This window comes from Perca flavescens, chromosome 3 (assembly GCF_004354835.1).
Source record: "Perca flavescens isolate YP-PL-M2 chromosome 3, PFLA_1.0, whole genome shotgun sequence".
In the NCBI taxonomy this organism is placed as follows: domain Eukaryota; kingdom Metazoa; phylum Chordata; class Actinopteri; order Perciformes; family Percidae; genus Perca; species Perca flavescens.
This window is the reverse complement of record NC_041333.1, coordinates 24,527,305-24,549,791: the sequence shown is the minus strand read 5'-3', so window position 1 is coordinate 24,549,791 and position 22,487 is coordinate 24,527,305. Positions and strand designations below refer to the sequence as shown.

The following is a 22,487-nucleotide window of genomic DNA, read 5'->3' as shown; positions in this document are numbered from 1 at the left end:
GCAGCCAGGGGGGTCTAGGCACTCTCCGTTGGCTTGCGAGCTGGAAAAACCAAACTCTGGTCAGGCCAATCACATCGTGTATAGAGTCGATGGGCGGGCTTATGGCTGCTGCTGCCGGGAACAGCGGTCTTCTGGAAGACTTGGAGTTAAGCTTTTCTTTGAGAAAAGAACAGCACTGAAATCATTCTTAAAAAAGGAAGATGTGTTCGGAGTTTTGCCGACCGGATACGGCAAAAGTTGAATCTATCAACTAGCTCCGCGACCTTCTTCGTTGCTCTGCCTGGTTGTAGTGCTATCTTATTGCGTGCAGAGGGAATTTGAAAGACAACCGTTCATCCCGCCCCTCAGATTGAGCCCTGCCAATGGTGAGTTCCCAGACCCAACATCTTGATGTGGGTCTGGCTTTTTAGGCTAACAATTGAGCACTGCAAAATGCATTACATCCACTACAGAGAGAGGGCGCCTGTGAGCCACTAACTCTGAACTACTGGATGCATGCATATGGCAAGTGGAATCACACAACATACAAATTGTGTTGCACATAGTAACAGCAGAGGTTGAAAAGAGAATTACACTTCTTCTGCTAAGTGCAGTGTGTTGTGGTTTTATTAACCTATTAGATAATTGCCACTAGAGTCAGTGGAAAAACTGGTATATGTGCATGTTGCACTTGACTTGACTTTTCTCATAATATTTTGGATTTACTATGCAAAAGAGTGACCCTAGAAAGAAGCTAATGCCTTTGGATTCTGAGACCACAAAAAAACAGACATTTACTGTTCATGTTTAAGATTGCTGAATTTTGTTTTCTACCCAATAAGAGCGGAACTGGACGTGACAATCTAAGCCCATTGAAATATTACACTATGATGAAACATTGTCTACATTTGTCCAGTTATCCTCAAGACTCATAAACCATTCATGCCAAACAAAACAACAGCGCCATAAATGAGAGTTTGAGAATTTTACTGTGTCTGTTGCTCAGCTCTATGAAGACATGTTATGGAAGCAGAAAAGCCCAACACCTAAAGTTTGACCAGTGAATTGAAAAAACTGTTATGTCTGTACATTTTGTTGACACTAGCCTACTTCTGTACTTTTACTTCAGTAACATTTTCAATTCGGGGCTTTTTCTTGTGATGGTGTTTTTTACATGAATGTATTACTAGGCTGCTTTTACTTAAGTAGGCTAAGGAACCGAGTACTTCTTCCACCACTGGTCACAATTTACTCTCACTCTTCTTCTGCGTGTGTGTAATGTTTGTGCACCGCGCCTGAGCCGCACTGCTTACATGGGCTGTGTGGCTGCTCTAACCTGTTAACGTGGGTGCCGAAATGAAAAGCAAGAGGTTCCGCGACGCACACGCACTGCTCAGGTAGACGGTGTGGCCCATCTGTCCCGCACAGATAGCTGTCTTTGATAGCTGTATGTTTCAAAACGGATTAACGACACTGGGATGCAGAGAGGAAATAATTACTGACCTCATAGCTAGCTACGGTCATGATTTTCTTATCCTAAGGGAAGTGAGGGAATTCCTATTTGTTCCATGCATTAATGTAGGCCAGTGTAATTTCACTTTTTTTAATAAACAAGCTAACTCTTGTTTCTCTTCTTTAGATGAAAGACTCCTTATTGAACCTCCAGCGAGGCATTGGTTTAAGTGATTACAGCTCCGAGGCTGAGGAGAAGAGAAGTCGCTATCACTGACACATCACCAACAAGGCCATGAGGGCATGCTGTGCAATATACTGTAGGACCTGTTTTGTTTGTGAACCAGTATGCAGGCAGCAGCAAGACAAAGAGAGAGGACAGAGGGGGAGGCGGGACCAACGATGAGCTGGTCCAATAGACACAAAGAGTGGAACAGTCGTCTACAGTGCACAGAGCTTAGAACCCCCAGGAGGAGGAAATTGACGGACAGAAAGTTCCCCTATCACACACAGGGAACTGAGGTGTCCCCAACATCACTGAAGCATTGTGGGAAGGTTCTCCTTCTCTACACCTGCGGGATGAACCGTTTCCTTCTACTCTCTTATTTCCAAGTGCATCCTACTGTAAGCCATTTCGACCAGAGAGTCGCAGAGAGAAAGAAGGAAAACTACTGCATGCATTTAGACAACCTAGCTCCCCTCAGTCAGTGTTAATGTGGTCCAGTTCCAGTCTATGTGTGTCAAAATAAAAGAAGAACAGAAGACGAGGAGAGACTGAGTCGAAGAAAGGTGGGGGGGTCCCTTTGAGTCTTAATGGCTGTCTACACTCTCTAGACTGTTCCAACCTATCGTCCCCCGAGAGGTCCTGGCTGCAGCGTCCTTTTAGTAACCTCCATGTGATCAGAGTACGGTATCGTTCCACAACCAAAAAGGAGTGTTGTAGCTAGGAACTCAGCTTCCCCAGTCGGTCCCTATTGCCTTGTTTGAAGCTGGCCTGTGTTGTCTTCGTCAGGGCTGGTTCCCTGTGAGACTGTTGTGTTGAAATATTTATAAGTAGAATCTAAATGACATGATGATATACACAATTTACATAATCAGTCATCCCTGCCACAGTGTTAGCTAACTTGCGTTGCATTATTCCTCATCCTTCTAATGAAGTAGAATGTATTAGCCTGGACAAAAAGGCCAGAACTTAGCCTATTCATTTTTGAAAAAGGGGTGCTGCAGCCAGACCAATAGGGAGACCTGTGTTCTTACATGTTTTATTACTAAACTGTGACTATATCTCTTTAAAAATGTTTCAAATTAGAAAGAATTCTATGAATATATTTGAAATATATAAGAATATTTCATTATTTAATATATATATTTCAAAATATATAAACATTACCTATATTTATTGTTAATTAATGTACATAAAGAAATTATCAGAGCTCTAGACCAGTTAAGGAATTTCTAACGAAAAGTGTTTTCTTCTAAAAATGCATGCCAGATATGTCTGTGACATGTCCAGTGTGCAAGTATGATTTTGCATTTGCGCGATTATATTCGCGTGTGTGTGTGAGTGCGTGCATGCGTGCGTGTGCGCACAAGTGTGTGCTGTAAAGTGTGACATTTTTACCATTCCACACTTGTATGTTTCTTAATTTTTCTTTTCTGGCTTCAGCAGCCAGACTGCCTTTTTAATGCTAATGCATCTGGATGCCGCCTTGCATTTGCCCCACCAGGGTACAGTTTACAATCGAAGAGTTTTGTTCCAAAATGACATATCCAACATTTGAAAACAAAGTTACACCTACTTTCCCAAAATGATTGATTGCTTAAAATATCAATTAATGTCAGTGTTTGATACATACTATGTAGCTAAAATCCATGGTTGACAAAAGGAAGAAGACAGAATTGATAATCTAAATTTGAAGATGAACTTGATTATTTTTCTCTGATAAATGGATATAAAACATTTTGGAGATGAACCCTTCATTTGCCCTCTATGAGCAACTCTTTGTCCATGTCACCACATTAGTGGCTTGACATAAAAGGAATAGTTTTCAAATTCACATACTCACTTTCTTGCCGCAAGTTAGGTACCACTCTCGTGTCTGTATGTTAAATATGAAGCTACAGCCAGCAAGCGATTAGCAAGCAGTTTCCACTTGTTTCCAGTCTTTATGCTAACCCAACTCCTGGCCCTACCATAGGCTGTATTCAAGAAGTGGACATAGCCACCGCGACGTCACCCATTGGTTTGTGGACTACCGTTTTGAAGCCTCGAGTTTGGCATTTTGTGCGTCGCCATTTGTTTTTGGAGCCAGAAGTCACCATATTAAATGAGAGGGTGGTGGTGGTGAGGAGCGCTAAATGAAATGCTAAATTATGAGCTAGCGCTAGCTAGCTTGGTGCATCTGTAATGCTTATTTTGGCTAGCGAAAAACAGGGTTAAAACTAAATGTAATTACCGGGAAAATGAAGAGTCAACTTCTTATTGTCTTTTAGTACGACCAGACGCTGTAAAGTAGGGTCATTTTCTCATAGAGTTCTATAAAAGCCAACCTCTTTTTGCAACCAGTGGAGTCGCCCCATGCTGGCCATTAGAATGCAAGTTTGAGGCAATTCGGCATTGGCTTCACTTTTCAGGCCCGGAGGTTGCCATCTGGGCCCTACTGGCTAACCGCCAGCTAGCTTAGCTAACAGGGGAAATCACTCGTCTGGCTAGCATACAGGCTAGCCAGGCAAACGGTTTGCCCTTTTTTCCAGTCTTAATGCTAGAGGTAACCATCTCCTGACTCTAGCTTCTTATTTAGCGTGCATATACGCGTATGTGAGTGGTATCAATCTTCTGATATAACTCTCGGCAATAAAGCAAATAAGCATATTTTCCAAATTGTCAAACTATTCCTTTAAAAACACCTACTTCAACTTATACTCTCCCTGATTTCAAGTGTCTGTCTTGGATGCAATGAAAGCATGAAAATGAACTTTACGTAACTAAATTGAACCAAAAGAAAAGTCAAAATGTACCTTCACAAATTATCATGTTGTTTTAAATGAAGTATTTATCATGTATGTCATGTATTATATATATACTGGGTTAGGTGCGGTAAAGAGCATCTCTTAAGAGTTTGTCAACAGCGATCCCTGACAGCTGACAGACTTTAGTGATGAAAGCACTTCTAAAAATAAACAAAACTTCCTTGTGTTAAAAAAAAAAGAGAAATTGAAAGCCCTTTAAGGCCTTTTCAGATAAAGCATGAAAGAAAGAAATGACAGCAATTTATTTTGGAGTTGATTGCAGGGCTGGGGAAATTGTTTTTGTGGTGTTTTAGTTCATTTGACAATCACACTGGTGATTTACAACTTCCAGACTCATTAGAAATGGCTGGATTTTAATCCTGCTGGATTGTTGTGCAACAAATTACTTCTGCTGGAATGGAATATTTGTGCATTATTCTATTCAACATGTGAATTTCTTTCAATGTCCCATCCCAAAGCCCAATCTAAGACTGAAACACTTGTCTATTTCAGGGCAAGGCAAGAATGAGTGATTTGTATGAGGGAATTGTATCTTTACTGTGCGCCTGCATGGCGTGTTACTGACTGACTTATTGAGAACAGCAGAAAGGCTTCAGGATTGGACCCCTGCTGTGTGTGTGCGTGTATTACATTTTAAGAAGGCACTGAGTTATGATAACACATAAGACCTGAATGTTAGTGGTTGGAAATGTTTTCTGTTTTATAGAAATCACTTTCGCAATCCTGAAGATTATAGTAAAGTTACACTTCATGGATATGATGGTACAGAAATGTCATATATATATATATATATATATATATATATATATATATATATATATATATATATATATATATATTATATATATGTTTTTCAAATGATTTAAAGTGTATGTTTTTTCAAAGTGAAAGATGAAATGTTTTTTTTTTTCTCAGAAGCTTGTATTTCATTTTTTCTTTTAAAAATGACAACATTCTCATACTGTTTTGAACGAAACATGGTAAATGCTTGATTAAGTTGGTTGTACTCCCCAACGTTGGTTTTATTGACCTGATTTTAATCTTTGGGACATTGACACTTTTATTTCACTGTCAAGGCTGAGGGAAGTTGTTTATAGAGAAGACACATTTTAATATTGAACTGCTGTGAAATGCACATCCTCCTCTGTCCAAATTAGATATTCACTCGAGCCTCCAAGGAACTGTCACAGCGGAACTGAATTTAATTTCATCAATCTCCACAATTATGCAAATTAAATATTTTTTCACCATCATTCCCTTCAAAACTCCATGTTTCTTATTGGATCCAACAAATTTGACTTAAACTAATCTAAGCTACGAGACCCTCACGCAGGTAACAAATGTTTTGCTCTTTTTGTTTTCCAATCTTTCTTCTTCACAGTTTATCTGCATTACACAAACGATTGTATGACTGCTATCGCTGCACAGCTGTGGAACCAAGGTGACCTGAGAGTTCTGGATGCCACCGTTATGTCACTGACAACTAATGAATTGTCGGCTTCATTGACTGTATTAATTGGCATTTGCCTTGCTTGTCACAGAGCCAGCAAGACCTTGGTGCAACACGGTACTAGCTAACCACCTTGGTTAACGTATGATAGGAATTACACACAACCTGCTGAAAATGACCACTGATCAAGCTCACAGCAAATTCTTCTCAATCTTCTTTGAGTGTGTCTTGATAAAATATGTACTGGTGTAGTTCTGTTCAAAAAGAATTCTACTGTATGTTTTTTTTTTCTTTTCTTTTTTAGAAAATGTTTTGATTTCTAGAGAGACTTTTAGTTAACTTTCTACATGAGATAAATATACTGTAAGTATATGTTGTGTATATCTGCAGTGTGTGTGCACACACACACACACTCTGACAAAAGAATCCAGCCTGCGCTGCGCGTAGGTTTTGACTAGCTGAAGACTTTGCCTCATAGAGACTGAAGATAAAAGTGGCTTTCTGGTTCATGTGAAGTAGAGATGGAAGTATGAATAAAAAAAAAATGTATAATATACAAATAGTGTTGCTATATTTGGAGACTTGATTCACCGTTATACTTTATTTTTTAACAAATCACAATCATTTCATAAAGAGTTTGACCTCAGGAGACTTTACAGTGGAGTACTATAGGAAGATTTTATGAGACTCCAAGATGAAATATTCATCTGTTACTGCACTTTAAAAAAAGCAGCAAAAGACTTTAAAATATTGATGTAAACTATTGAAAGCTTTATTTTGGGAGCTGCACATACAGCACACATTTCTTATTACCTACAGTATGCTCAGAGCAGTCTGCCCACAGGATTCCTATGGCCCTCTGTTGTCTCATTTTAATTACTTTTGCATAAATTACCTCTTAATTACCACTGTCTCTATGTTGTATAAACTATGAGAGTGAATGCAGGTTAAGGATGCCAGTCCATAGGAATTGAGGCTAAAGAGAATGAGACTGAAATAACTGGGATGTGAATGGACCAACTAAATTAAAATTACAAAAACAATACCTCTAAAGTAATAGAAAATACCTAATGTAGCCAATGCCTTAAAAACACCACATTAACATCTGAAATATGTCACTGAATCAAAGATGTTTTTCAGTTTCTGATTTTTCCAAACATGAATGTGTTTAACATTCCTCAGCATCATGAAGGCATGCAGTACAGGGGCAGCATGCAGCAAGGTGGAGAAGGATACAAAACTTGATTCCTGATTGGATAATGAGGTAACAATATATACTGTAATTTCTAAAAACAAAACAAATAGCTGATATAGATGTATACCAGCTGAATGCACCATTACTTTTACATTTTAAGACAAAATATAACTATTTTCACTGTTATTATATTATCCTATTAATTCAGTGATGTACCAGTGCCACAATACCATTAAACTATCCGCTATGTTTCATAACGTCTTACATTTGCAGCATCTTTATTTTTACACTATGCAGACTGGCCTGATATCATATTAGGTTATTGTTACCTGTCTACTTGCTGTCCAGTTGTTACAGTTTCTTTCACCATATATATCAGTCTTCTTATTATTGTACTCTTTGCTTTATTGTTACATAGTGGCTTTCAGTCGTTTAAGGATAATACAATCCCGCTATTTTACTACTCTCCCAGAAATAACCGTCCCCTGAAGGAGTCCATTTAGTTCCAAGCCAAGTTGGGAAGATGGGTGAGGTCGACGCGTCACTGTAATGAATCAAGGGGGATGGGACAACGTTACGCTCAGCACCCCACCAGCCTCTCACGTCCAATGAAGGCTGAGATTGGATTTGCAAAGAGGGGAGGATGACTCCCACTTTTCTCTCCGTGGCTGGTCGCAGAGGGCGGGGCTCCGTGCCTGCGTTTGACAGCTGCGAAATAGAAAATGTATAGCGCATAGATGGTCTGGGAAACCATGCTGCTCCAAGGCAACCATACTATCACAGGGAATGGGATGCAGCATGGCTCTTTATAGCCTGCGGATGCCCTCGTAAATCTGGACCAATTGGAGAACACCAAATTAGGGAAATCATTTGCTTTTATAGTGCATGTAAATCTGGGATTTTGGGGGCCATGCATCGTGCGTTCTCGTTCCCGGTGACTGTGGAGCGCAGTCGGACCAAGGAGCGCCTGGAGGCGAGTTTGGCCGGGCTGTGTGAGCTGGAGCTCCGCAAGCAGAGGCAGGAGTGCCTGGTGCTGGGGGCCCTGGCTCTCGGAGACCCTCTGCTCCAAGACTGCTCCAGAGGAGAGCTGGCGTGTTTCAGCAGCTGGGGGCAGGAAAACTTGACACTGAGGCGTCAGCTGGTAAGAAGTTTGAGTGTATTTTGCTGCATGTTTGGATTCCAGCAGATCCCACTATATTACCCCCACCGTGTGTTGAAACCCCACTTTACACCATCTACCATTCCTACATAGTTTGGAATACTAGCCTTTACATCGTATCCTTATTGTAATCCGCTTGGCCGTTGCATGGACTCTTGGTTGGGGCTGCGCCTTTTGTGTAGAGGTGACCTCTATCTGCAAAAAAAAGTTACTCAACTTGATTAATAGGGTCTCTGTTTAAAGGATGTAATGCGTGTCTGTGCTTTGGCCTGAGATTTATGCCGTTTGGGTAACGAAATCAAGGGGTGGAGCACCCGCCGTTTGCAGCACAGACCGACTATTTAATGGCCCATTGTTCCCTCATCATGGACTTTTGTAGGTTTTACTACGTAACAAGCTCGCATTTGTGCTCTCTGCAGATCATAAAGAAATGGATTATTATTTCAGCTTGTATGTCGCTGTTGCAGAAAACAGTTTTATGCCGTAACTATCTTCCATTTGATTTATGAGATGGATTTTCCTATGTCGAGATCAAGCGAAGTTGAGACAAATATGTTTCCAGAATTAACATGAGAATACAAAACTGGGTTACCCCATAAAGAAGAAAAAAAATGCAACTTTCATACTACAACAGCGTCTCCCACAGAAAGTTTAACGCACCACTGAGCCCGACACTGTAAATTATGTTTTTTTTTATGGACTGCAGCCTATTTTTTTTTTTATTTTTTACTTTATTTATTTTTTCTCGTTATGCTGCTTGAGTTTAATTTTTGAGTCTGGGAGTTTTGTTTCTGTTTGGCCGCTGCTCTCGCGCAGCCAGCAAGCTGTCTCAACATTGGTACAATAGGAAGCCATTATTAAAGAGGGTGAAACAGAAATTAAATCAGCCGCCTCCTCTTCACACCTCCTTCTCTCCTCCCTCCCTCCGTCTTCTCCGCCGGGGGCCTAACAATAGGCGCATATGGAGTAGAATACTAATGATTCCGAGCGAGGCCCCAGTGAGAGGACAGAGAAGGCGCATAGGTGGCCTTGCGCACACTGGCGTCAGTTGGGTATGGCATGATATGGGCACTGTGATTTATTTTGGCCTAAATTAGTTCACATCTGAGCTTGTAGACTGGTTTTTATAATTCTGATAGAAAACAAAGATTAAGCAAATTATAAAAAAAACAATTTGAAAGATGTATAATAGCCGGAGTGCACGAGGGTCAAGTGTTTCCAGTGTGCACACGCACCAGTTTAGTAAATTCATATCCCCTGGTGCAAGAGGGGGGGGACTGGGCTGTCAGCGCATTTCAGCCTGGTTTCTCATCCACACACTGACAGAAAACAGCCATTTCCAAAGCCAGTGAAGGGGTGACACGCGTTTCCCCGCAGGGCTGCATATATTTCCCCGTTTTTCATTTTCTGAGCAACGCATCTGTGGATCGATGTTTATTAACTGTTATGCTTATCCAAGCGTGTGAGTAATTACACGAGACATTCCTCGGAGAATACTGTTTCCCTGGAATCTAATTGAAGTCTCAGATTGAGTCTTCGTGATATCAGGTCACCATCTGCGTCCAAGCCAAATCCCCAATCTCATCTTCCATGTAGGTTTAAGTCTCCAAAATGCAGTTTTCTGGCGTGACACAGAAACAACACACCGGTGGGACTGCCAGTGTGTGCGCGTGCGTGTAGCTGCCTTGAACGTGCCCCGTAAAGGCTGAGGCCTTTTCTCCCGGATACAGTTTGTGTGGTGTTGAAGGTGTTGACAGCTGTGGGACGGCAGACAGCAGCTGGGAAAGCAAGGAGCTCTGACCTCTCTCTCTCTCTCTCTCTCTCTCTCTCTCTCTCTCTCTCTCTCTCTCTCTCTCTCTCTCTCTCAACTACCTACTGTGTGTGTTTGAAGAGTGGAAGAGAATGTATGAAGTGTGTAGGAGTGTGTGACATACATAGGCCTACATCCATTTGTATGGAGCAGTGTTTGATTTTTAGAAACCTTGAGTGTTCTGAAGTTATCTCCTCCTCAAATCAAGTGTTTAATTATCATCTTGCTTTAGTTTTGTGGCTCGTCACTGACTGTGTGTGTCCTTAGGTAAAGACAGCAGCACATCATTAGTGAAACTATAGAACCGTTAGTCTTGTGTAGTCGACTGGATCAATGGGTAGTTTCCTCCGCTGTGTGTTGGCACACAAAGATAAAGAATAAATACATTTTTAAGAAAAGAAATCCAAACATCCATGTTATTTGGCTTATTTGTATATGCAAGCAATCAGGGAAATGAGCTTCTGAAAATATATGTGCATTATGTCCACAGACACACCATAAAGGACTATGAGCTGGTCCCACACATGAGCACAGCCTGGTGCATGTCTTTCTTAAGAGACTCCATTCACAGCCAAGCCACTCTGCTGCTCTGCCTACAAGCACGTACGATGGAGTCAGAGCACACTAATGAATGCCATTCACTACGGCTATGTAAACACTGTGTGCACCTCTGTGTCATCTTCTGTTAAATTCAAATTTATCGTAAATATTTCATTTACCTTATTAAAATAAAGCGTTTAAACGTGTGTGTATATACAGTATTTGAAGAAAAAAAGAGATCAGTGTTTTAGTGAAGCAGTGGAACTGGTGCCGTAGTGTGTGTGTGTTTGTGTGTGTGTGTGTGTGTGTGTGTGTGTGTGTGTGTGTGTGTGTGTGTGTGTGTGTCTGGCCTCCCACAGCCCTCTCTGTGTGGAACCAGTCACAACATTGCTTTAATTATAGAGGGTCCAGCAGTGCTGCTGCATGCCTCATGTGTCCTGTTCCATAGATTTTTATATCCCGGCGTTATCGTTTCAAACCCCTTCAACCAGTGAGTGGTTAGAGGTGTAATCTACAGTTGAAAATCCTCTTTTTAACAGCCAAGCTCGGATGGCAGAGTTGCAATGTCTCTATAGCGCCCCTCTCTCACACGATCAAAAGCTTATTTGTTTCTTGGCTTGAAATTCTTGTGTCAAACTGTCTCTCATTTTGTCATCTACACTCCCTAGTAGCTCAATCAGAATCAGATTTAATGTCCAAGTGTGCTTTTGCATTCAGGAATTTTCTTAAAGGCCAGGTCAGAAGAAGACGTAGCATGTGAAATCAGTAAATAATCAGACATGGTGTTCAGACATGGGTTCACCTGCTGGTCAGTCTCTTTTTATTCGAAAGAGCAGGTGGTCCTGATGTGTTGTAGCCTGGATGCCAGCCGAATTTAGCCCCGCCCACAAAATTCGAGGTCGGGAAGTTCTGACTAGAATCTGAGTATGACCACGTCAGGCTAGATGTGTTGTACACCCAGTGCGTAACATCTTAAGGGCTAGGTGAGGCTGACTGCACCGTGTCTCCCCCATCCCCCCACCAGCCTGGAGTAGGGGATGCTGTAAAACAGTAATGATACAGTGTCAAGGAACCAGTGTGAGACCATTAATAATGGAGTACAATCAAATGCCCAGCTTGCAAAATGGTCCCTACTACAGTATGACGACCTGCTCCAAAGCCACACTACTAAATGTTGTATTGTGTTTGCATTGTCGGTTCATCCACAAAGGTTTGTTTGTTTTCTGCAGCATTATAATTTAATAGCCAGCTCCATGCAAAGTATGTGTGTGTGCATTTGTGGGCAGAGGTAGGCAATCAATTGTGTGAATCTGCATAATTGATTAATTGATTTCCAATAGTCTCCCCTCCTCCCATCTATTTCTCTATCCCCCACCAGTAGTTAAAACAAAGCTCCCCACTCTTTGTTTGAGCCACCCAAAACCATATTGATGTAGTGATGCTAATGCTTTGTTTATAGTAAGACAATAAGCGCCCTTGTCGAGACAAAATAAATGACAGTGTTTGGGGTGAAGAGGTTGTGTGGGAAGCATAGGTTAGCTTGGGTCAATTGCGCCTCAACAGCATTCGCATTATGACCGCATTAAGTCTGCAGGACAAAGGAGTCGGAGCTTAAGCGCTGATTGGCCCACTGACCAAAAGATTACCACTCTAAATGGTAGTCCAGACTTTTTCTGGACTACCAATTTTTCTCTTGACACATTATAGTTTTAGGAGATTAAACATGCACTGAGACACAAACACATGCTATGTTTTTAAGCTTCAGCTATGAAGGAAGAGTTATGCAAATGTTAACCTTAAATGTGACCTTTTAATCAACAAAAGTGTCTTCATGCTAGCAGCTCTGAGGATGCACTTAGGCACACCCCACAACCTACGGGGCTGAAAAATAAAGCCAACGTGGAAATTCCTCTAGTTGAGGCTGGCTCCAAAAGCAAGTCAATCCCCATAGACCCCCGTGTTAAAATGCCCAACTTTGCACACCGTATGACCTGTCTACATTTCTAAAGGCAATGTTTTAACAAACACAGACAAATGTACAAAATCAGTGCTCAGGAAGTGCAGAAGACTGTAGCAGTTGTCTGACAGGTGCTCCATCATAGAAGGTTTGTAATGTATAAAGTGTCACCTTGTTACGAGGACACGCTCAATCTCCTGGTAATGAAGTCTCTAAATGAGCCTTGAGTGTCAACAGTATCACCTCCAACCAAATGAAATGCCTCAATAGTCAAGCAGTGGAACTGGGGCCATTGTGTGTGTGTGTGTGTGTGTGTGTGTGTGTGTGTGTGTGTGTGTGTGTGTGTGTGTGTGTGTGTGTGTGTGTGTGTTTGTGCGCTTTTATATATGTATGTATATAAATCAGCGGAGGGCCCTCATGTTAGAGAAAGAATTACAAGGATGAGTGTGTATGGTGTGTTTCTCTGTTCTTAAATTGTCTTTTTTATCTGAGCGGTATGAGCAAGCGCATTTGTCTATATGTGTGGAGAAGTGTGTGTGTGTGTGTGTGTGTGTGTGTCCGTGATCGTGTGCGTGTGTGTGTGCGTGTGTCCCACCCACATAAAAAGAACTTCCCCCTAGCCTTTACAGACAACACGGTCCTTGAATTATTAATGTTCTGACTCATTGCTTCTCCCGTAAGCTTGCTTACGTTAGAGAGCCCAGTGACAGATATAGATGCAGTGCACGGATGGTCTTCAGTGATGACTTGTGATAGCCGCGTTTGTATTTTAGTAAATAGAAAAGGATCATTTTCATCTGAGTTGTGGTTTTATCCGTTTGACATTTTGTGTTTTTACTCATTTGGGTTACTTTTTATTGTACATACACAACAATAACAATGAAAATCTCTCCTTCATCAGATTAAAATATTCATCTTTGAAAATGAAGTGACTGTGTGTTGTATACATGGTTATAATTAGGTCAGTAGTTGATAACATAATCCAATTTATACTAACTGGATTCTTTTCTATTTAATAATAATAAACCTGATTTAATTTAAAACACCCCATCTACCTATAATATAAAAAGAAAAATCAGAGTTCATCTTAACAGGGGATCTGAGTGCCAAACAAAATGAGCACTGGAAAGCAGCTGGAGAAACAAGCAGTGAAGGATTTACAGCTGTGCTTCTGTGATTAGCGTTTCTGCAAACCAGTAATTTGATTGCGAGGACTGTTTGCTTTGTTTTTGAAATCACTGATTGTTTCCTCTTACCATCTATTTAAAAAATTACTCTTCAACAGCGCAATCAAATACAGACAAAAAATAAATCCGCCTGAATGTGTGTGCATTTATTTTCAGAGTGCTCTTCAGAGTTCCCCATGGGGCCTGATGCAGGCGCTGGAACAGCAGGTGGGAGACCTGAGGATCGACACTGACGATGGCTGCTATGATGGAGCTCAAGGATACGCAGGCGACAGTCTGCCGAGCTCTGGTACTTCCATAGTTTTAAACCTTTTCTGTAATCACAGCTGTCACATGTTTCTAAATGTGCACTTTGTAATTTCAATAAAGCCACCGAGGGGATTCTTTTGCATTAAATATATGCGCTATACAACGAAACTCGTGTTTTCTCTTTGCATTTTGAAATATGCTTGGAATGAGTTTGTAATGTTATTTCTGCTCTTATTGTTCATTCATGCTCCAGTTGCTTGTAATCTTGTTTTGTGGCCTATTTGTGAAATGCAGTGAGACACGAGCAGCATATTTTTAGAGAACTGGAATGAACAGTGAGCTATAATAAATAAGATAGGCATGCCCTCTCTCTCTCTCTAATTGTATTTCCTAGGTTTCTATGAGTCGAGTGAGGGTCAATCGCATAAAGGAAGATCTTGTTCCACTGAGCCCACAGAGACGGTCTCCTCCTGGGCTTACACCAACAACAGGCCAAAGTCTGTGGGTAAGAAAAAGTAGCAGATCTGGAAAGACTGAGGTACACACACATACATTGTTGTTCTATGTGTAAGTGAAGCAACGCAAATTATAGCATATCATTTTGGCATTTGGGCATTATAAACTGTTCGAATCAGAGCACGGATTCACTTCTTCTTTACCTTTTTCTAAAATGTAAAACACTTGGCCTACAACAGTATTGTTTTCTGTTATTAGGAGACCCCCTCATGCTGAATGGAGAACTGGATGCACCAGTCCCACGCACCACCTTACCCCGTTCTTTCTCTGCCCCTTACCCACCTCTGGAGGGCATTGCTGAAGAGGGTGCAGCAGTGGACTCCTGGCAGTGGGACCCCAGCGGAGCCAACCAACCCTGGCAGCATCAACCTGCAGAGGATCAGATCACAGAGGAGGACTACCAGCAGGCCTTGAGGGTAGAGGGTTACATCCTAAGTCTAATCCAGCGTCATACCCTAGCACCACGGCCCTGTCAGCCTCGCACCACACTGAGCCCCGACCCCCCATACTGCAGTGCCTCCGGACACAGCTCCCTCCACAGGAGAACCCAGTCTCTTACCACAGAGCAGCGCTTTACGGACCCCCACCTCCTGCCCCATGTTGACCTTTCAGCAAACCCTAATAGCCAGGGCTGGGGTTGTGACCTCTTAGAGGGGGAGGCCTGTGGAGGAGAGGCCCCATCTTTGGAGGAGGACTGTTATCTTGCCCTGCCCTACCCCCAGTCCAGGCCGCACTCCTTGGCTGAGAGACTACCATCACCTCTGCCCTCCCTGGACCCCAACTGTGGTGTTGGGGCTCTTGACCTTTGTTGTGAGCCTCCATCCCCCCAGCATTACTTACATCCACATCCCGCTATTCATCACAAAAACAATTTAGTAAGTGCTCAGTATATTCCTGGACAGGCCTTCCATGCCCCTGTGCGTTCCCCCAGACACTACAACTCAGAGCAGCCTAAACCAACCCGAGCTGTCACCTCTCCTGACCACCAGAACTCCAAGTCCAGAACTTCTAAGAAGAGCCACAATGAGCGGCAGAGAACCAAGAAATCAAGCAGTAAAACCAGTCGATCCCAGTCTGAAAACAGCCTCCTGGGCCAGCGAGTGCTGCCTGAGCGCAGGTACAGCACCACCGAGAGGCACCAAGGCAGAGGGGATCTTGTTCAGAACCAAAGCCAAGTCAGTGAACCGCAGATTGGCCACAACAGCCACAAAGAGAGCCGACGTTGGTGCTCCAACCTAGAGCTCAGCCAGGACGAAGGGGAGACCATAGCAGGGCAGTCACATAGACGCCCTCGAAAAGCTCGCCATGGTCCTTTTTGTCCCCATTCCCAAACCCAGAACTACCACCAGCAGCAGCAGCACACCTCGCGTTGGCACCCAGACTTCCAGGAGAGAGCACCTCTCTGTCAGGGAGAGGAGGGCTATGCTGGCGCCGCCCCTGCAGAGTCCGAGTCCAGCATGAGCGAGGTGTATTCCCCGGCCTCCAGCTCACTGTCCAGTGACTCAGATGAGAGTGGGGGGCTTGTGTGGCCCCAGCAGCTGCCCCCACGTCTTGCTTCTACCTCCTCCTCATCCTCACCTTCACCACAGGCCACTGCCAATGCCCCCTCTCAACCAAAAGCCTTTGTCAAGATCAAAGCCTCCCATGCTCTCAAAAAGAAGATTCTCAGATTCCGCTCAGGGTCCCTTAAAGTCATGACTACTGTTTGAGGAAATGCTCAAATCTGTTTTAATCCCTTAACCTAATACTGTGTTTGACAGTCATTGTCAGAGCAACACTGTGGCTGCTACTTTTGGTCACCTATCATATGTTAACTAACCAATCCAGTATGTATGCTCTACCTACATCTAATTACAGTACAGTATGTTCTTAGTGAGAGACTTTTTGCATTACACCAATTATAATCAATTAGAGCAGGATAATGCCCATTAGTCTAGTGTCTGAGGGTTGTCAGCTACAAGATAATTCAACCAGATGATCTCTAGCAGATTTTTAATCATCCCCATTAATGTGAGTTACACTGTGTTGACATGGACATGGTGACAAGTGACTGAATATGCAGTTTCTCCTTGATGTCTGTTGGACATAAAGTTAATTATCATAGCTTTATGGTTAATTAATTCCTACAGTGTCGAGTTGGCCAGATACAATTCTGCATGACTAATAGGTACATAGTCAAAAGCTTCATGTCTTGCTAAACACCAAAAATCTAGAAATTAGAGTGTTTTGTGTCACTGACTTTTCTAAGAAATTTGACGGGTCCAAACTTTTCCACTAATTTCCTAGACAGTGTCCTGGAAAGAACTGTGTAATTTGCTACTAATCAGAGAGAACAGCTCAATTTAAACCCAATTCAATATTCCTAGAAATTGTATTTATTATTAGAAATTGTATGCTCAAAATTTCACATTTTGCATGGTTAGCTGACCTGCTCTGCACTTAATAAAAGCCTTGCTTGGTTACACTAAAAGTTAATTGGAATTAACTGCAGTTTACCATTGGAACACTGTCTCTGTTTCCCCCGCAATCAGTACCAACTTACACAGTTCTTTCCACGAAATTTCTTGGAAATTATTTTTGAAATTATTAGGATATTATTTTTAAAACTACAGACCAATAAAATAAAGCGTGGTAAGACTTGACACTTAAGAGCAAGGATTTTTTTCTGCAGTTAGCCATCATCCTATAGAAAAAGCCTCTAGTACAGACTTATGTTTACATTTGGTTTTCTTAGTACAATCTAAAGATTCATGAGCTGATTGTAAATCTCTGAGCAGGGAACATCCCTTTATCTGTATCATTTCTTATACTCAGCACTGCCTCTTTGTAAACTGTAGGGACCAATGAGCATCAACAAGTCTGTGAGTCAGGAATGGGTTTATTAGAGGCCATAGTGAGGTACCAGTGTACATACATGCATGCACATACAGTATGTATAAGTGCACAGATTCATTGAAACATAGGGACTCAGACTTGGACACTCTTGTAAATATGTATGCTTTTGTATATATCATAATGTGGCCTTGTTTGGAATGAATGTAGTTTGTAAATAAAAGCGATTTTGCTCCTAATTTTGGTACATTGTTATTGTTTTGTTTAATCTTAAGTCGACCTGGTACAACAAGATCCATCTAAAACATGCATTAGGCAAGTAGTAAAAAATGCTAATGAATTTACATATAGACTTCTGTAGACATGCAAAGAGGGGCATTTGTTTGAACTGAATGTATTTGAACAACTTACAAACATCCCTAAATTGTCTCTTTTTTGTCTCTAAGGTCTGACACACTAAAACAATGGCTCTCAGGCCAGAATCTACATGCATCTGCACCTTGGCCACTGAACATCAGCGATTTAGAGTGTAGCTCCCTCCTTGTGTACTGTTACACAAGAGGACATAGCTGTGTCTTACAGGTATAACAAGAACAAATTCTTATTTATTAATATAAAATTATATTTCTGACAACAAACTTGAATTACAACTAAGAGTTATAGAGACTCAGGCCATTTCTACATTCCTATAAATGACAATATGACTATAAACAGTCTGAGACTATCCTTGTGTAGGAGCAAAAAACAGAAGTGGGAGCAGTTGCAACAGCCTTAGACACAAATGTTCACAGGGCATTTTAGCAGATTGGCAAATAAAGGATAAAAAAAAAGAAAAACATTTCCTGATTTTCATCGTCAGGATAACATCTTTGCATATGTTGTTCAGTTGCATCAGAAAAAAACCCTTCTCAAAATATACAGCAGAGGTTGCAGTTCACACTTTCAAATGTTGAAGTTTGTTCTTCTTCAGTTTATTTGACCAGTGTGTCAAAAAAAAAAAACTTAACACAGATAGTTTATGGTGAAACCCAATGGTTAGGATTCCCAATTGCAGTGCAGTGAGTAGAGAAGAGGTGACCCTTGTTAAACTATATCCTACCTATGGAGATGCAACACTTTTTAAAGAACACAAAGAAGCATACACACAGACACCAAACTACTAGGCTGCTACAAACCTACTACACACTCTATATCAAACTCAATACAACATCAGATTTTAGTTGTCTCCTTCCCGTTGCTCGAGCTCTTGGTGTCGTTATTAGTGATGCTGATCCTGGTCGTGGGGTCCTCGCTGATGAACTGGAGCATGTTGCGCAGTGAGCGGTTCATGCTGTCTTTGAAGCCCCGTCCCAGACACACGTAGAGCAGCGGGTTCAGGCAGCTGTTGAAATACGCCAGACAAAGTGTTAAAACCTGTGCCAAGTACATTTTTGGGCTGTGAATGGATGACCGAGAGACCGTCAATGTGAGAAAGTCCACAATGTGTAGTGGGAGCCAGCAGAGGAAGAAGCTCAGCACCACAGCTAGGATGACCCTCAGGGTGCGCTTGGAGCGGGTCCGAGCACGGGTCAGCCCGCTCTCTGCTCTCCTGTACACCACCACGTGACTCACTACAATCACCAGGAAAGGGAGGAAGAATCCCAGCAGGAAGCGGATGGATGTGAAGAGCCAGGCACCGTGTTCTGTAGTGTGTACTGTCAGGCACTCTCGCTTGTTTTCACCTGCTTCGATCTCCTTGGTGTAATAAAACTGGGGAATGCTGCCTATCAGGGCCAGGCACCAGACAGCAACACACGCGCAGACAGCCTGCGTAGGTCGCCTGTTGTTCTGACACCAGACGGGTCTGCTGACCAGCATCCAGCGATCCACACTGATCAAAACCAGCTGCAGGACACTGCAGTACATCACCAGGTAAAACAGGCTTTTGATTAATGTGCAGGCCAGCGAGCCGAAGTGCCAGTGGTCATCGTGGACTATAGGGACCATGAGCAGAGGGATGGAGAGGCAGCACAGAAGATCAGCCAGCGCGAGGTTCAGGAACCAGAGGGAGGTGGCAGTGCGCGGCATGCAGAACCCTGTCACCCACACCACCAGAGCGTTTCCGGGGACACCCAGCAGGACCACAAGGCCGTAGAAGACCAGAGCCGCGATCTGGATCGGTTGAATTTCAGGGGTCAAAGTTTCAGGAAACAGTTTGTCATAATCGTAAAAGGCAGTTTGATTGGATATATTAGAGATAGATTCATTGTCCGAGATGTCACCCATGGCTGGATAAAGCTGTAAATGGAAAGGTTGTTAAATATTACAACATTATAACTTGTTTTATCATGCTGAAACTATCTATAGTTAGGAAAAGGTTGTTAAATATTACAACATTATAACTTGTTTTATCATGCTGAAACTATCTATAGTTAGGCTAAGTCCATAGAGTTGTCTTATAAATAGCCTATGTAAAATATCTTAGGTTCAAAAAACTAACATTTAAAACTTACGGTGTCAAAGGACTGTTGCACCCACACTGCTTGCTGGAAGTAATGGAGCTGTTCTGCTTTTAAGTGTGTTTAAATACCCTCTATGGGCTACTCCTTTCACCTTACACACACATGCGCACACACACGCACACACACTCTCTTGCACAATATCCCTATGTAGACTAAAGATATGAAGTAAGACAAAGAGCATTTTCACTTTTTGTCCATTTCAGCCCTCTAAAAGAACTCAGACCTATAAGTCAGTATTTTTTGTCTCCAAAGAGACTTTAGACACTTTAGAAGAAAGAGCAAATCAAGTAAAACATATGCATGAAACAAAAGCAAATGTTATTCAGTCTGTCAGAGCTTGTAGATGGTTTTCGGTATAACTTGCACATTTTGCATAATATCATTTTGTAATTTAGATTCCAGAACAGTGGATTTATTAGATAGCATTTCCTAAACGTTAAACACCTGATATAAAGCCAAAAATCAATTCCCTCCATTAGTGGGACAAAATACTTTATTGTCAAATTCATAATAATCATTTTAACACAACAACTTATTGTGTTATCCATATATACAAGTAATTCATAGATCGGCCTACACACAAATGAGACTATTATTAGACAATTACAACTCAATGGTGTCTACAACTGTTGTAATCAACTATAAAAATCTATTATAAATAATATATATATATATAAATCTAACTATATTGAGCTGCCTTCCTTTTCTTGGTTCTACATGCATGACAACAAATTCTGTGAGAAAAAGCCTCTGACCAGTGATTTGTATAACCCTGTGGAAAATGCTGATTTTAAGATCACAACATCGCATGATGAGACATCCAATTTGAGATACAGTATTGCTGCTTTATTGGGAAATAAATAAAATAACCATTGGATGTGTTCAATAAAATCTGTTGTTTTATCACATCTTACAATGCTCCACAGATTCAGCAAAACAGAGCAAAACAGCAAGTGGTTTCAGAGAAGAGCCAACATATTTTACAGCGCTTTAATAAATACTGTTCATACTGAAGCTAAAACCAGCTAAATGTCCTCAAAAGCCACGTGTGGGGTCAAAATGATGATCTATGAGAAATATGTTTAATAAGATACAGGCTGTTATATGTACCAGAGACAGAGATTAAGTATATAAAATGAACAAAGCACAAAGAAAAGAAAATGTGTTGCCACATCAATGAGCCCTTAAAAATTTGAAAACAAGGGAAATGAAACACAAAGTCACAATGTCAGCAATAGTTTCCCTGAGAATGTGTGTATTTGTGTCTCTGTTCCTATGCGTACTGGCATGTCTGTATTTGGCTCTTCTTGTACACATTGATCTAAATGTGAATATAAATGTCACAGTTGGCATGTAGAGCTGTTATCAGTGTTTGACATCTAAAAACTTGTGTTTTCCTCTTCATCAACATTGGCTTTCAGTTCACTCTTTGCATCATCTGTCACAAACTCCCCAGTTTCTATGCTTTGACATACTTAATATCAGGATGCTTCCTCACTAGTTCATCAGAGGTGCAGAGTTCTCTGAGGTTAAGTCAGTTGAGGGCCGGAGCGCTGCTCGGTGGAAGGGTTGGGGTGTCATCTCTAAATGCATCTGACTGAAGGTCTGTAGGAAAAATGAAAGCATCAAACATTTGGCATTTAAGAAACATTGCACAATATAGTGTACAATTAGCATTCAACAATAACTCCCAGGCAGATCCACAGTCACCCCAATTCCCGAATGTATTCCTGAAACGTAAACTGGAACACAAAGTCAGCATGGTGTTTTGTCTCTTTTATTGTAGATGTAATATAAGTGTATTTTTTCAAAATAAAGGCAACAAAGAATAACTCGTAGAGTCTTAGAGAATATCAGATTTTGAATGTCTTCCTTTGAATGTGGCTTTGTGTTTTCTCGTTCATTAGCTTCATACATAACTTTCCTAAGCAACCCAAGTATGTAATACATCAAAATAGTGACTTTTCTAGACATAAAATGAATCCTCAAACCTCTCCTGGTTGCCTTAAATGCAAATCAGCGTTGGGTACATATTCTCATTGTGTTTGGTACTGTCCTAAAATTCAGTTATACTGGCAAGATGTTCTGAGAGATATGAGCGCTATATTCGGAACTGCTTTGACCTGTGATCCTGTCTCGCTGCTCTTGGGATATAGAGACAGTAAAATCAGTCCTGGTTCAGGCAGACTATATGATATCCTCACCTATGCTGCACACAAGAACATTTTCCTGTTGTGGATCAGCGACAAACCTCCTTCTAAAACATCTTGGCATAAACTCATCATGGAGCTTTTTCCTTTGGAATACCTAACTTGCCTTCTTCATTCTACAAAAGGACGTTTCTTAAATATTTGGACTCCTTATCTTCGTTTTACCAACTCTACTGTTGCATCTATATTGAATGGCATCGCTATAGATTAGCCATTTTTATTTGTATTGTGTCATATGTCCTGAATATTGTCCAGATATATGTTGTGCTGAGCTTTGTTCTTTCTTTTATTTGTTCTTGTCTGTTAAACTTAAATTTGTTCAAATGAAAATAAAAATTATTTGAAAAAAAAAAACAATTGTGACTTTTCCCTTTAAATCTAGATGTGCTTGTTGGCTATGCAACAGGGGCGATTCTAGGA

At 41.4% G+C, this 22,487-nt stretch overlaps 3 protein-coding genes across 7 annotated transcripts in view; 2 read left to right on the top strand and 1 right to left on the bottom strand.

Annotated features, from left to right (window-relative positions):
* gramd1bb (GRAM domain containing 1Bb) overlaps positions 1–5,228 on the top strand; it is a 144,283-nt gene extending 139,055 nt beyond the window's left edge. For all 5 annotated transcript variants that reach the window (XM_028572402.1, XM_028572395.1, XM_028572408.1 and 2 more), the window contains one exon: positions 1,619–5,228. In XM_028572402.1, the coding sequence (XP_028428203.1) occupies positions 1,619–1,708 (90 nt within the window). In that variant the 3' untranslated portion in view covers positions 1,709–5,228. The remainder of the gene's footprint in view (positions 1–1,618) is intronic.
* Positions 5,229–7,840: 2,612 nt separating this feature from the next.
* On the top strand, positions 7,841–17,595 carry dact3b (dishevelled-binding antagonist of beta-catenin 3b). Its single transcript, XM_028574546.1, has 4 exons — positions 7,841–8,247; positions 13,916–14,048; positions 14,403–14,513; positions 14,723–17,595. Exons 1-4 carry the CDS (start codon positions 8,017–8,019, stop codon positions 16,231–16,233), a joined length of 1,986 nt encoding a protein of 661 aa, XP_028430347.1. The 5' UTR covers positions 7,841–8,016; the 3' UTR covers positions 16,234–17,595.
* c5ar1 (complement C5a receptor 1) lies at positions 17,383–19,893 on the bottom strand. Its single transcript, XM_028574547.1, has 2 exons — positions 19,849–19,893; positions 17,383–19,633 (listed from the first exon to the last, which is right to left on the bottom strand). Exon 2 carries the CDS (start codon positions 19,619–19,621, stop codon positions 18,566–18,568), a length of 1,056 nt encoding a protein of 351 aa, XP_028430348.1. The 5' UTR covers positions 19,622–19,633; positions 19,849–19,893; the 3' UTR covers positions 17,383–18,565.
* Positions 19,894–22,487: the final 2,594 nt, after the last annotated feature.